General features: G+C 38.5%; 1 protein-coding gene across 2 annotated transcripts in view; it reads left to right on the forward strand.

Moving 5' to 3' along the window:
• Positions 1 to 16,756, forward strand: part of galnt9 (polypeptide N-acetylgalactosaminyltransferase 9) — a 72,031-nt gene that overhangs the window by 25,694 nt on the left and 29,581 nt on the right. Inside the window, exons 4-5 of one of the 2 annotated variants that reach the window (XM_077562300.1) lie at positions 999 to 1,173; positions 11,511 to 11,708. In XM_077562300.1, coding sequence (XP_077418426.1) covers positions 999 to 1,173; positions 11,511 to 11,708 — 373 coding nt within the window. Of the gene's footprint in view, positions 1 to 998; positions 1,174 to 7,299; positions 7,381 to 11,510; positions 11,709 to 16,756 lie in introns of those variants that run through there. The other variant, XM_077562301.1, reaches the window with a different exon arrangement.

Consider the following 16,756-nt stretch of genomic DNA (forward strand, 5'->3'; position numbering starts at 1 on the left):
TTAAAAATCTGCAGAAATATGAGGGATGTAAACATGTTAAAAAACTGAATGCAATCTGATGTTCTTTACGGTGGGTGGTGTGCAAGTGAGATTATAAATAGTCCAAAACATAGTATACCAAATAATCACCATCGATTCTTGCTACAAGTTCTACCATAATTCTCTTGTCATAAACAAAAAAAAAGATAATGCTCCATGAACATTTGTACTATGTATTCATGTGTTGATGAATGTTTATTTTTATTTTTTATATTCACTATGTTTCCAAATCATATTCTAAGCTCCATAATTCTCCCTTTGTGGAAGAAGGCCAGTGCTATATTTGCTTGCGTTACACACGGTACCTTTTCTTGCAGTAATTATTACATAATGTATTTTATACAGTGGACCCTCACATACTTGCAATGCAGCACCCGGACAACAAGTGAAGGCAACAAATCACCTCATGAATTTGATTCCGATAAGTATTTTCACTCAAAAGTTTCACTGATTGAAACACATTTCTGAGTCATACTAACTGGGGACTTGAATCGACATTTCTGTACAGAGAGCAAAGCAGTAAATACAGATTTTATGCAGCTACCAGTATACAGTATAATTACATTGCTGCATTGTTTTAATTTCCTTGTAAGTCTTTCATGAACTGCGCGTGAAAATATTTGAACACTCCTCTTTAACGTCAGATTGTGACAGAATAAAGAACTCACGCAAACACGCCTTTACTTCCAGACTACCGCAGTAAACGTGTTTTCTTTGGTTATTTGACTACCTTTAACGAAACATGCAGTGTGAGACCTAACTTCCATTTTTTCATGAAGGTAAAAAAGGAAAGCGTTCAACAATAAAATCATTTACTGTACTCAGGCTCAGCAATAAATAGGATTATTAGGATATTTTAAATGCTTGACAACCTAACCTTTGTATGTCGGATGCACTCGATTGCTTACAACTGTCTTTGCATGTCACTTTAATGAACTGTCTAATGTGCCCTTTTACAGTGGAGCTGAAATTCAACTTGGATCAGTATGTGAACAAACGTTACCCTGGCCTGGTCAAGATAGTGAGGAACAGCAAACGGGAGGGTCTGATCCGAGCGAGGATACACGGCTGGAACGCAGCCACAGCTCCTGTTGTTGGCTTCTTTGATGCCCACGTCGAGTTCAACATTGGCTGGTAAGAGAAGGTCATGTTTAACACAAACCGGGCAAAGGTCGACCTGTGTCTTCTCTGACCTGTGTCTCCTTTTTTATCTTTTCCGTAGAGAAATATGTCATCTAAAATTAGTAGTATCACGGAAATATGCACTTTAGTCGACTGCCTGACCTTATCAGTAATGATTCAATGCTATCAAATACATGTTTCCTTTCTGCAGCAAGTTTAGTTAGAATATAGGCTGAAAAGGCACATTAAATGAAACTCACCAAGGAATGCACAGGAGAAGGAAGAGGGCCAAATACTGAAAGGTGGCAGCGGATGTAATTAAGGATGGCACTCACATGTATCCTTTTTACATTATTTTGCTCAAAGCTGTGGGGATATTTTTGAGCTGTGAAATTGCATATGGGACTCTCAGTCCAATGTCGAACTGCTGCATACGTTAACCAGCAAAACATTTGTCCAAGCAATAGTGTGTATAAAATAGACAGCACTTGTTTATGGATTGTTTCAAGATCAGACATTTTGACAAAGTCAAACTTTTCAATATATATTTATTTTAGGAAGATGAAGCTTTTGTCATACAGGTGTAAGTTTCACTGAAATATCTGAACGTGAACTGAAGCATTTTGCTTGACAGACTAGAATAATGTAAAGGTAAGTCTCAGTGGTGTGTGTGGTGGCTTTTCAAGCTTACTTGACATATTGTAGATAGTCTACATGAACCTGGAAACCTTTATTTATTGAATGTACAACCTCAATTTGAAACAGGTATTTGTAAGTTGATGCACTCTTTTTGTTCAGAAGTCCTCTCATTACCTGCAATCCCCCCCAATGCTAACCTCTTATAACCCGACAGACACAATTTGCCTCTGAATTTATATCCTTTCTTCTCCATTGAATGACTCATAAAGTATTCATTGCGGTTCGTGCATATCATTTTGTAGAGTCACAATATGATATTTTCAGCAGTGCTGGCTTCTCGCCTGTACTGGAAAAACTGTATTTTGAATTGACATCAAATTAAATGAATTTTAATCTTCATATAGTCTGCATAGCTCCTAAACAATATGTTACACAACAATATAAAATTATAAATATTGAAATGATCATTATCATGGGGAGTTTAGTTTTTAATAACAACTGCATGCATCATCCTCAAAATGAGGATGAATATACTGTATTTCATTTCAGTTCAAAGCCAACCAAGATGACAAGAATTAGTTCAAACTTGAGCCCTGAAAAAGTGAGTATTGATTTTCCAATCAGTGTAGACATCTCGTGCCCTACAGTTGAAAAGTTCATGAGATGCAATTTTGTTTTAACAGATGATGGAAATGGCCTTGTAGAGCTTGGGATCTTGATGTCAGATACATTGTATTTAAGGGTTAAATCTTTATACTATGCATTAAGTGTCATATTTGGTATTTTGTTCATCTCTGGGTGCTGAGAAACACCATCCAGCCTGTTCCAGCTATAATGATGGAGCAGTCAAGTAGTTGGTGTATTATTATCCAACTATTATAACACGGAGGAATGAATGTTATCAAAAGCTAATCCCGTAAGCACCATTAGCTCACATCAAATAAGCACGCAGCGAATTGAAAGTGAAGCGCAGCCAATCAGAAAGAGAGGCGGCAAGAAAAAATGGTGGGAATTACAAAGTCAAAACAGTCATGGTTTGCGCTGTCCCCACTCCTTTGACCAACGGCTTTTGTTTTTATGTTGTTTTCTTCCTACTGAAAACAAAGCACAAACTATCGCCACTGGTCCGCCACGTTTGTTTACACTGAAGTCACGTTTAATCTTGAGAGGTCTAGCGAGACTTCCCATCTAGCCTGGAAATTTTCATGACTGAAATCGGTTCATGTGTGACGTGTTGAATGTACTGTGTGACTGCACACTATGCACGGTACGTTCACAACTGTTATTCCTGTGATAGTTTTTTTCCCCCTCATCATGTGTCGGGCCTCTCAGACTTTGGAAGTCTCTATATTTTCATAGCTTGAACATAACGCAATGCATGAAGGTCATTGAGAGGGATCCAGCCAGTTGCCCATCAATCAAACAGGACTCAGTATAAAATTTGTATCAGTACATGAGAGTATTACCTAAATGAATTGATTCCCCTGTGGCCTTCATCTGTTCACCATCTGCTGTTGTTTCTAAAATAGATGTGCCATTCACCTTGTACATGTTCCCTACTTGTCATCTCGTGCTGGGCCCTCGCGCAGCTTTTGTTTTACACGCCAGGCTGCGTAGGCTTTTTTTTTTTTTTTTTTTACAAGGTAGCTCTTTAAAATGTAATATTTGTTGAAGTCTATGCAAAATTCTTGTTATTTTAGCTTAAGTAAATGGGTAAAGGGTGAGAGGATACACCAAAGCAGGAGATGTTTTTTCAAGACATGAACTTGTGCCGCTTTGTGTGCTCATGTAAATGTCTGAATTTACATAATCTGCCATCTAAGCGCAAGCATTTTTTGCATCTCCTTTATTTCACCCTCTATCTCCACAACCTATTTGTTACATTGGAAGGCGTCAACTATTTATCATAATATGATTATTCACCATGACACATCCAGTGATTAGTAAGATGGATGGTTCCTCTATGTTGTGAGTCTCCATCAATGACCTTGTGCACGTTGTCTGTGCATATTGAGCCAGCAAAAATGCTGCCAACTTGCAGCTGCACTGTTTTGATTCATTGGTATGGTGTTCCCTGTGATTTGCTGTGTATTTGCAGTTGAAATGCTGCCTGTTGTTTACATTACTGGTTGAGATGACATAACTGCATTGGGTATGTAATACATTTGGGCACCTGTTTGTTTTTAAAGACCCTTTTGCCTTCTTGGTCTATGAGAAGTGACAGGTTTCACCAGGTTACTAAATATGGCTTATTTTCCACTGCACACATTTCAGAAATAAGAAAAGTTGTTTTTACTTGCTGTGAATACAGTTAGTGGCTAAACGTGCATCCGGGAATGTTTATTTATAACATCATGAATTGAAATGAATATTATTTGATACTGTTAGCGTATAACTGTAACATGAGGACTCTTTATGACTCTTTTGACATTTGCAAAGGAGAAAGAGACAAACATTGAAACACCAGTAGACTGGACGTCAGTAGTCATTTCAACGCAAATGAAATATAACTAAAATATACATGGAGTCATGAGTTTAAACTCTTAATAGGCTTCCAATGGGAATAAAAAAGAAAAGAAAAAGGACCACATCTGACTTTTATCCATATTTTAAAAGAAATGACCTTCCACCAAAAGAAAAGTGTTCAATCTTTGAGTACAGCTCATGAAAAATGGAAGGAAAAACCATTGCATTGCATTTGCAGTTCACTGTACTGTATATATGTGAGGTTCTAATTTTATTTTTTTTCTTCACAATAAATATTTAAAATGTGTTCTTGGGTGAGTATATTGTAAATATGTGGGTATAGTTTACCACAGTCTGCCATGATTCAGTTGTGTATTAGTTAAAGTAAACACTGAAATTGTATCAATCTGCCCCTCTTGACAGAAGTGAACTTCCTTATTTGCTTTATTTGTCAAATAAACCACATTAATGGGAGGAAATAGGAGTGTGTTGTGATTTGGACCTTGTGTCTGTCACTCCTGAACCCCATTACTGCAGAAGAGACCCCGGGAAATTGTTATTTATCGTTTATTCAAACCTCTGCACAGTTGCAATTTCAGGTTATTAATGATTAATCATTAGCAACGTGGCATCCATTCCCTGCTGGGTGAATGTTGTTGTGCTGTGGATGCAATAGTTTATTTTCTATCTATCTTTCTTTTCTTTTTTCCCTACATTTACCTATAAATCTTCAATACTGCATTGTGTGCTCTGGTATTGGTGGAAATCTTTATTGTAAAAAGTAAACATGCCTCCACTATGTTATAGATATATATTTAGCAAATGCATACTTGAATTATTACAGTATGTCTCTTGTACACGTACGAAACTCTCGACTGTACTTATATCCCGTGTAGTGTTGTAGTTGTTGCAATTTCTGCTCGTCAGATCAGGGGGATGCCACAAAGCGTCACCCCGTTGATTTCTTTGTCTTTGCACCGAACAGCTTTCCTGATGCAACCCACCCATTAAAAACAAAGAAATGAAATAATCCATGCTTTGAACTGGGCAGTGGCTGGGTATTGTGGCACTGGCATGGAATTGAACCTGCACTGTCTGTGCAAAAGGCAAGCACATGTAGTGCTGTAGTATCCTATAAAATTGCCAAGCACACACACTATATCAGTGTTTATACATTTTGCGAAGATGTAAAACAAAAACATTGAGATTCTTGATTTTATCAGCCACATCTTCAGCGAATATAGAAACCTAATGGAATGGAACGTAACACTGCTGAAAGAGTCTTTCATGTGTCACCAACCTACAATAGAAAAAAAACGGACACTTCATTAATATTCTGCTTTCATACTTTAAAGTTCTTTGAATCATGGTCTTTGTGTTGCCAGGAGAGCCACAGTGAATATGCAGTCTGATACTGATGAACCTGCCAGGCAGAAGAAAATTATAAGGATTAATGATGTGCAAAACCTCATATTTTGGTGTCATGATCTGTTTTGTTGATTTGGGTTTGGCCCCGTCCAGACGGAAGCAAAGCCGGCTTCGTTCCTCAAACAAATCTCATACACACAGAAGCATTTCAAGACTTGTGTGTGTCCAAAAGAAGACGCTGAGGACGTTTAACGGCTGTAATGTATATGCCAAGTCTGGAGTGGCGCTGTAGCGCAGTCACAGGGAGTTAACGGAAAGCGTAGAAGAAGAATCATTGAAGAAGACGGGCGAACACTTTTTTTTCTAAATTCATTGCAATCTACAGAACAAAAATGGCTTTGCATGTATCACAACAACATGAAAAAGACAAACACAGGAGACGTGACAATGATTCAAGTACAACACCGCTTGTTGAACGTGGGAATAAAGAAGCAAAATATTTTGCTGCAAAAGCATAAGCAAGCTAAGGATGCTGTGCAAAACGACTACGACACGGCTATCCAACCATTGTTGTTAACAGACTGACAGTTCGCGCGCAGTCATGCGAGAATTGTTGCATACGTCAAAAATCTGCGACAATGCGTCGTCATCGAGCTGCGACCATTACATCATCACTGGAGGAGAATCCTGCATATGGTGTCCAGACGGACGCGTGTGGGGCTCGTTTTGAAATCTTTCCACTCTGGAGCTCGGTTTCAAGCTCCAAAACCGCACCATCGTGTGGACGAACGGCCTAAACGGTAAGAAACTTGTGAGGATACATTGAAACTGGCTTTCGTGTGGACGGGGCCTTAGTTGAAATGTTTTCCTTGTGTCCTTGGTGTCTGTCGTCAAGTTTTATTGTTTCCACCAGTGCTTGTCAACTCGGTTCCTTGTGTCATCCATTCAGCTCCCTCAGCCACAAGTGTCTGTCCAGGTGTCTCTCGTCTCGTCTGTTTGTCTGTATTTATGTTGCATTCGAGGACGGTCGGACTTTTCCGAGTTCAAACCAGGAAGTGTGTACGGGAAACTTGGAAAATCCACTTGCGAAGTCGAAAGACAGACTAAAATGTGACATTACTCTACAATGGCGACCCCTTTGGAAACACAGACCGTGAATGGTAAAACACAACTTACTCGAATATAAAAATAGATAGCTTTCTTCATTCATAAATATTCAACATGACTTCATGTAGCACAATGTACGTGACAGTATGCCGCTATCTCTCTGCATGAAATCATACAGTGAACGACTGAACTGTATGGAATGCTTATGAAGTAACATTAAAACAATACATGAAGCAAAATTGTGAGAAGGCAAGTTTTCTGGAGGTCAAAATGTGTTTCGAGGACCAAAATAAAAAATAATTTATCACTATAAAAAAGCAGTCCGTTTACTATCCGCCATTTTGGTTGTTTACTTTTGCCCTGAATGCTTTTAGGTCGGAACTGGGAAAAAAACGACCATACTCGAATGCAGCATAAATGCTCTGCTTTCTTTCAGACTATATTGGTTCATTATACATGTCATGTCCTTGTCAGCAGTGTTTTTTTGCTGTCTCAAGTCAAGTCATATATCCCCTTATTTGTATGGAACTTTTGGATTATCAGTTTTGAATGAAGTACCTTGCTTTTTTGTTCTTAATTAAATTACATTTTTCATTTAGGCCTACATGCCTGGTTCCCTGCATTGACATCATCAAAATGGTAATTCTCAATTAATTTTCATGATCTATAACTTAGTGCTTTTATGTTTCCTTTTTTATTTATTATTCAATAGTTAAAATCCAGGACATTGGACTTCATCGGTAGATAGAAAATACTTAAATAACAAAACATTTTTTGCCCATACATTGTTATGTCTGGATTTTTCCTCTCCTTGAATACACACTTTTTTTTTTCACAGGTACTGTTCCGAAACTACAATACAAAAATAAGATAAAATTCTCCCTACATTGCACTTTAAATGTGTTTTGTTTTGTTTTGTTTTTATTACATTTTTTTGCTTTTAAATGTGCATTGTGCTGTTTAAAAAATGAATGCCCAGATGAGTACGAAGAGCCCTGACTCTTTTACTCTGACTGCACCTATTTTCCCTTTATAGTAGAATGTGCGGAACCTCACACTCCACAATTTCTTTGGGGAGGGAAAGAGCGGAGTATTTGTGACCTCATTTAAATTCATGTCTTCGTTTGTCTACTGTAGCTATCTGCTAATTCTTGATTTCAGAGTGAGCCAATATGTTGTACTATGTGATGTATGTGGTTATAAAACATCTGCGTCACAGTCAAGAGGTTCTGGGTTTGGATTTTGGCACTTCCTGTGTGGAGTTTGCATAATCTGTGTTTTATATGTAGGTCGGAGATCTTTGCTGACAAGATATTATCATTCTACCACTACAAATAGACCTATATCTATTTTCCTTGAGGAGACAATATGTACAGTAGGACTTGTCCATTAGTTTGAAGCGGCACATGAAATGGAATTGAATGGTGAGAGGAGAAGCAACCACAGGTGTTGGCGTGTTTTCACAATGTCTGATTATTCATTGCTGAAAGGGATTCAATTCTTTTGTAATATGGCTCTCAGTGTGATTTTGCCTGACGTGGATGAATAAGCCTCTCATTGCTGTACAGATGAGACAGCAGATAAAGGAGTGGAATGACACATGCAGACTCCTCTATTCAAAGCATGCCTGTCCTCATTTCCACAGCGCATCTTACGTTACATCCTCATGGGTTCTTCTAGTGGTCGGGAAGTTGCTTCTTGGCTCAGGGACTGTTTTAGGTTCTCAAGCAGGGTGGAAGATGAATACAAGTGTACACATCTGACCCGTCAGCAATGTGAGATGGATTAAAGTTTGAAAGGTATTCTTCATTTGGCACAGGGTCTTCTTGTATCTTCAGCAACTTGTAAAAGGACACTTTGTGTCTAGCCTGTTGTCTTCATAGTCATTTTTACATTTTACAATGTGTACAATTTCAAATCATAAAATAAATTGTATTAATGTCACAGTGGAACCTATTGGTTGAAAAATGATTGCTATCGTTTGTCGAAGGGGAGATGAGGCAGTTTTGATAACAATATCGTTTTTTTACCATTTCAATTAAACTGTCTATTTGGAATAGCTTTTTCATAGCATCATAGCATATGTGATTGTGTTCTACTGTCTGCTCCATTGATACTCTAAGAGCACTAGCCTCAAGATAAAAGTAGTGGGGTAGACAAATGGGTCCCACTGAAGAGAAGCAGATGAGGCGAGAGCGCACAAGAATCAGGGTGAACAGAGGCAGTGGGCGGAAAGATCCAGAGAAACTAGAAGTGTGGGAGTATCCTTCAGAGACACATTTATCACGGTATAATTGCAGCCTCCTTTTATAAATTTAGAAGTATATCACATGACAAGCTGAGTGTATTAGGACTGGCTTTGAAGATATGCTGGATATTATCTCTGAACATGAGAAAGAGTGTCCTAAATGTAACATTGGCAGTGATTTCACTGTGATTCTTTTTCAGCCAAGGCTCTGATTTGGTATTTAGCACAAATACCGAGGAAGATGAGCCCTTTGCCTCATCAATAGAAATCCGTCAACAATCAATGATTTTTTTTTCATTAGCTTAATTGCTGCAAAACATGCGTAAATGAGGGCAACATCCAGTATATGGACGGACGGACAGTCATCATCTCATTTAAGTTTTGCGGAAGCAAACAGATTGATTCACTTAAATGTTCATTCATCGGGCCACATTTCAGCCTTCTTTGTAACTTATAGGGCCGCTATTTGTGACGTATGACTCAGTGACAAACTTTAACAAAATCTATTGACATTTGAAATGCCTCAGAAGTTAGCAGGTGAAAACATCCTTCGTTCATTTTCTACATTTTTGCAGTTCTTCAAACCTGTTTTAAAACGATCACCATATCTTTATTTCTTTAACAATAATTGCGTCAAGTAGGAGCAAAACCATTCAGGTGAATAGTGTGATGAGATTTGAAGAAGGTCTTTTCTAGGAAAAGAAAAAGTGCAACTTGTTTTCCTGGAAGCAAAGTAAGCTTCTCGTTTTTCTTGAGGAGAACTTGCTCTTGCCTCTCATCAGGTCTCAAGCTGGGATAATCTTGGCATTTATTTTCATGTGCAAGCCATTCAAAGCCTGATTTTATTTGTTGAACTGCGGAAAATCCATTTTGCAAGACCTTCGCATTATCAACAGTCAAGAGAAATGAATCTGGCAGTTGTTTTGGATGTTAAATGACACCAGGTTGACAGTCTGTATCACGGCGGTGAACTGAGCAGAATTAATGCCAGCAAAGAATGAAATACGAGATGACATCTGTGTGGAAATGCTCTCAGCATCATTTTGTGGATTCAGCATCACTGCTGATCCCTTCTTGATATAAACTTTAATTTATCACGCATATCAGTTATTTCATTCACAGATGTACAAGAATAAAATGGGCCCACCTCTTCTTACATAATAAAGTGAAATGTGTGAGAAAATACAAAAGTTTGACATTGTTTTGGGTAATATAAAAGATGTATAATAAATGCTATTGAAGAAAAAATAATAATTCTACCATCTTACTAAAGCTTTAAGATAATGGCAAAGTATAACATAAATGGCAAAATATATGGTTTTGAGTAGGGACGTTGGATACCACTGACTGATATTGATACCGATACTCAACTCTTGAGAAGACATCGATAGTGATACCAGTAAAAAAAAAAAAAAAAAAAAAAATTTTAAAGAAAGACCTATAAATGTCAATATAGTATTTTTCCTTAAAATTGCATGAAATTAATGGCAATATTCTATTCCTCTAATTTTCTAGTTCCTGATTGTAAAACAACCACTAGAGGGCGGCTGATACTGATATCGGCCACCGTCATGAGTACCGATACCTTAAAATAAGGCTGGTATCGGCACCGATGCTGATACCTGATATCGGTACTTGTCCCTCCCTAGTTTTGAGTGAAGAGTTTGTTTGGGAGTGCTAAATACGCATCCAATCAGAAATGTTATGTAGCTAATCGCTAGTTAGTTACATATAATTTCTGATCGGATGTGTAAATAGCAAATGTTTAGATAAATGTTCTCATTCAACTGAAGCAAGAAACATTCTGTGTTTTGCCTAGTACTTTACAGTGAACTAGAAAATGCCATTTCTGTAGAAAATGCCATTTCTGTAGAAATTGCGTGTGAAGGCTGTGAGGCTGAATAAAAACTGTAATGATTTGGAATGATATTGAATAGCATGGAATGCTGCAGGATGGCCTGGCAAGATCTGAACAGTTGAAAGTTGAAACAGTTTGAATCGGTGAATAAATGAAGAAATTATTTATAGCAGAAAAAACAAAAAGAGGTAGAGTGTGAAGTGTGAAGTGTCAAGTAAGGAATGGACTAATAATCATCCCTTAAGTGAAATGAAACAGTTGAATGTTTTGAATGTCACTTTGAAATGATAAAAATGTGAAATGTTGAATCTGCCATAAGGAATGAATAGGGGAAATTAGGGTACAAAACTGGGAATTGTGGGTAAGGCGTGGATATTTGGAATACAAAAAATGGAACCTAGTATGGCATTAATACTTGGAATATGTTAAAATTTGAATGACAAGAATGGGATGAATTATGTGGAAGTAGAGAGATGCCAAAAAATGGACGGAATATTAATACGTTTAAAGTATAGGAATGACGTGTGAAGGCCACAGCCTTGACACAATGAACATCTTTAAAAAAAAAAAAATGTAATTGAGAAGTCTCATTATTGTTGACAAAAGCAGCATTGATTTATGAATTAATCTGTGATTCTTGTCTTTCCTTTTCTTTCTCCAAAGGGCTGAACCTATTCTAACCCGAATGAAAGAGGATCACACCCGCATCATTCTGCCTGCTATAGACAACATCAAATACAACACCTTTGAGGTGCAGCAGTATGCCAACGCCGCCCACGGCTACAATTGGGGTCTGTGGTGTATGTACATCATCCCTCCACAGGAGTGGCTGGACAAGGGCGATGAAACGGCCCCTATCAGGTGAGCACTTCCGCAAGTGAACAGCATCCATAATGCATGAGGATGTTTGATGAAATATGGATAACTGCAGTTGGGGACTTTTTCATGTCATCAAACTAAGGTCCTCTTTGGAATGATGTGCCACCCAAACGCACAAATAAATAACATCATTGAAAGCTGTCTCATTACCATGATAAATATTTTTGTATGCAAAATCACACGGTCGCAGCGATGCTGCATCATTCATGCACTTAGGTGGCATCCAAGAGCCAGTTGGGATCACATTGAGGTATAATCTTTTAATTGCTCATGTCTTCTTTGTAAAAAAAAAAAATAATTGATTGAATTTGATAGACTCAAAAACAGCACCTATGCTTTTAATTGCAATAAAATTGAATCTGCAATAATAGTCAAACACATTACATAAAAAAGCTCTCATGACTTTCTGAGTGTAAAGAGATGAATGGAAATAAAACTAATTTGTAAAGTTATATAAAAAGTCAGCTGCATTCAGAGTATCAAGTATTTTATTATGTATATTTTTTTCTATAATTGAAGAATATGTCTGTAGTTTGTTGTAACGATTCATTCATTATTTATTGAGCAATCGGGGGGGGGGGGGGGGGTGGGGGATTCACAATGTCTGAATTTGCACCACAGTGTGTGCGTGTGTGTTTTTTCTCCTTGGCACAATGTCTTCTGGAAATCAATAAAGTAGCTTTTGTTTAATCTTGCTCATAATTAGATTAAAACCTCCCTCACAGAAGTTAATATCTATTCTTTTTAAGTACAATTTCCTTAAAAAAACAAAACATTGGTGCCATAATTTTGTCAAGATAAAAGATAGAGGTGAAGATCGACATTTTATGAACAGTATCAAGATAATCTAGGTCAATCTTGTGATTTATGCACATGCGCCCCGCCACTCACTCCCATAACAATATGACATGCCTTGGTTACCATGGCAGCATGGCAGAACCATTATCGACGTGGAGGCCCAGCAGAGGTATAAGTATCCTCGAACCCAGAGATGCACAACTAGAATACACATGATGCTTTCAATCATTAAATGTCACCGTGTACAAATGAAACAAGCGCGGTAAAGGTACCTCCCATACCTCCCCTGACCACACGAACCTGGGTGAACCTTTCCTGACAAACGCAGAGACCTAGTTTGTAAAGTCCTGTTTAACTTAATTACTGATATCCTTTATTTAAGGATTACTTGGAATTTTGATAACAGCATCACCGTTTTGGGACAGTTGGAGCAAATACAGTACAAATAAATCTTACAAGACTACATTAGAAGTTCAAAACTTTATTGATAGACACATTTACTTGGAAAAAATATGAACCATATGTTGTGTGTATGCTGTGGAGTTACAGTCAACGGTTGATTGTTAAGTTTATACAGTACAATGAATCTGTCAGTCACAATTTGGTGCTCAATGTTCTGCAGAATAGAAGGTCAAAGCTGTTAGGTTCTAATTTCTTTTTAGGTTCAGAGTTAATTCTGAACTCATTGGTACAGGGGGCGTAGAAATAAGGTCATTTTGATTGTATTCCTTCTATTGTTGGCTGAGGCTCTCTTGCTTAGGTATAAACATGCAAAAAGGCTGATGCTTAATGCCACGGTGTCCTCTAATAGTGCTGCTCATGAGGAGATTAAATACAAACCTGCAAGATCTAATGATATGCACTACAAACTGTTAAGATTAATGTCTGTGCAAAAAATAAGGTAATCATCTGGTTTGATCAACACCTTTACTTGGCACCGAAGAAGTGTTTTCAATTATTGTGTTTATGACTTTTGTGCACTCCCACGCTCATGCAGCTAAATAAAGTGACCAAAAGAAACCTGTCAATACTAGGGCTGGGTATCAATTCTAATTTCTTCAATCGATTAGATTTCAATTTACTAGAGTTCAATTCGATTCAATAGTTTTTTCGATTCACTTTACTTCAATCTGATATCGATTAATAATGGAACATCAATTCTTCTTAATGTCAAGGACATGATAAAAACTCCACAAATATTAAATTCCAAATTAAATTTTGCAGAGGCAGTAACTGTTTAAAAGTTTATTAATGAAAATATCATGTGTTATAATTGTGTTATAATCACTTAAGTGTTACACAAACATTGACATCAGCAAGGATGAGATGAAAATATTTTCATAATTCAAATTAGATAATTATAAATATAAATTAAAACAATTCTGAATTGACTTAAAGTCAGGTCTTTCATAAATGTATGAAAAATACTTTTAAATTCATGTGTATCAGTAAATAAGATTATAAATAAATATAAAATGTCTTTAAAATTCTATTTTCTTACGAATTTATGGGAAAAGGAGATATTAAAATAATCGATTCATGGTTATTGTTATATAATTCATTGGTTGTTCCATACCTGACCTATTGCATGGAAGCGTGGGGGTTGTTTATGGCAATGCTATTTTACTTCAACATTTGTACCTGAGTCAGATAAGACAAGAGCTGGGGGCATAGCAAGGCTGGTCCATGTTTCTCAATTGGCAGTTTGCGCTCATGGCCAGATTGCCTCAAGGGGAAAGTGTTTCAGCTGTGTGGATTTCTATTGGAAATCATTCACCCACTTGTTCCACAAGGTTTCTTCCCATCAACACTAGAAGCTGGGTGGCCAGTCTAAGATCGTTATCAGCGCCCTTTCTGGCCGTTTTCACACCAAAGACAGAAAGAGATTACAAAGAAGTATAAAACTGCATGCTCAGAATTATTCTGATGATTATGTCTAAGACATATCCTTTGGTCAACAACAACCTGGAGCAAACTAAGATAAATGTCCATGTGAATGGATAGAAAGTGTTTGAATTGTTTTTGTATCTTAATCAATACACAGATGTTCGCCATAAGCGTCTATGACGTGAATATACTCCACTGCACATGCCCGTTTTCTGGTTTTGGTGAGGGAAAGAAAGCTGGCCGGTGCCAAGTAATAAAAATACAGTATATAAAGCACACAATATTTGTGTTTTACAGCAATATTTAACAGTATTTAAGATTTCATTGGTGCCAGTGGATGAAATAAGTGAATGTTGTGGTAACATTTTGCGAGCCATATGCACGTCAACTGTAACATTCAAATAAAACAGCTCTTGGGTCGAGCAAGAATGTTATCTATTTTGCCATACTTACAAATTGTGTGAGTCTTCAAGGGTTAAGGGATACGTCCTCAAGGTGTGAGAGTGTAACACACTTGGGGATATCACTCAGTGCCTGTATTAGTCCCACTATTGGAAGGGTTTAACCAGACCTGAGGCAAAGCGCCTTAAATCTCTTCCTTAATAAGTTATATTTTTGAAGTGAAAAATTGCCTAACATCATTAGCTGAAAATGGGGAGCTGCTGGAAGTAAGCTGCTATTGGTGAGCATCACTACTCTGTCAACTAACTATTTAGTCTTACTTTCATTACAAATGAATAATTAGTTTTGGCTAGCATGAGAGCATGTTATTTTGTCTTCTTCAACCCCGCGATCTGGTCCACATAGCTTCCAACTTACCAGAACGTCAATGTATGCATTAAGTAAATTAAATGAAGTAAGGGTGTGATGCATTAAAACCTTAATTAAGTGGGGTTAAATTCCTTGTCCGCATTTGACCCATCCACTGACGGAGCGGTGAGCAGCAGCAGGAGCTTGTGCTCGGGGATCATTTGGTGATCTATCTGGGCCTGGAATCAGCGCAGATGAGTAAATTCCAATCCGCCACAAACATGCAGCCCACCCATAAACCCTGTATGTGTGTGAGAAATAATGTGGTTTGGCCCATGCATACGCAGTACAATAGTTGAAAGTTTTGGAGTCACCTATGGCTAAGGTGTGGGGAGCCTTAAGACTGAGCTTTCATGGAACTAGCTGAAGTGGTGAATCTGTTATTCATCTAAACAGGCTTTGTTGCTAGCAGGCCGCTTGACTATAACTTATGCTATTAGGTGTGGCTGTCACATTTACGCTTATCAAACTATTCTTCTCTAGCTGATGGACACAAACCTCTAGCAGGGACAGCCACATCAAGAGCAGCGTGGAGGAGGTTTACAAATCCATACTCACTTTTTCCGGTTGAATCTTTTGGAGGCAAGAATGGTTGGCGCAAACAGCCATTGGGTTGAGCCGTGCTGTGGAAACCCGCGGGCCCGGCAGGGGCCACCGGCCGAAGAGCAAACCCAGGAGCCAGGAGCGTCCCCCACCCCAACACGGCCCACGCCCCAAGCCCAACGCAGCAGAACGGGGCACGGCAGGCCCACCAGGCACCTCACCGGCCCACAGCCCCTGGTCCCCAATCCCGCACCCGCCCCCAGGCTCCTAAACCCCCAGACCCCCAAAGCCACCCAGATCCCCCCACCCCCGCCAGCCCCCCAAACCCCGGGGACCAGACAGCAGAGCGGCAAGGGCACCCGCGTCCTCCCCACCTCCAGCCGCATGGTGGGGCGGAACACTGGGGGCGGAAGGGGAGCACTGGGAGACGGACGGCACCCCCAAACCCCAGGCCCAGCGGGGAAAGGTCCCGGTCGTCATGCCAGCGTACCTAGTGAAAGCTAACCCTGTTGCTGAGAATAAAATAAAAACCCATAAAAATTAAATGTGTAGCGCCAAACTGCATTCTGCACCCCGCTACATCTGCGTAAATTTAAAGTTTAGGATCAAGTTCTCACATTGCATAGATTAATTGGAAGCCTCAACTTGACTACCAAGTTTGTGTCCATGTTGTTTGACTTGAGATTGGTAGATGGCTGTCTTGGGCATTTCAAACTATAGCCAACTGTTGAACAAATCAAGTAAAGGAAGACTTGTCAGCCATCTGAGAGCAATTGTACTTAAAACTCTAACAGTGAATGTTCGAGGTAGCACAGAAAGAGCGAGAGCACACTATTAACTATATGCTGTGTATGGGGAGATGTTTCATCATTATTGAAGTACAACCTCCTTTGATATTATTTAATAACCTGCTGTACCAAGCAGAAAACCGGCCTTTCTGATACATGTATTTATTTTATTTATTTCATAAAATTCAGTCAGACTCTTGATCA

Source organism: Vanacampus margaritifer, chromosome 3 (assembly GCF_051991255.1).
Source record: "Vanacampus margaritifer isolate UIUO_Vmar chromosome 3, RoL_Vmar_1.0, whole genome shotgun sequence".
Classification (NCBI taxonomy): Eukaryota; Metazoa; Chordata; class Actinopteri; order Syngnathiformes; family Syngnathidae; genus Vanacampus; species Vanacampus margaritifer.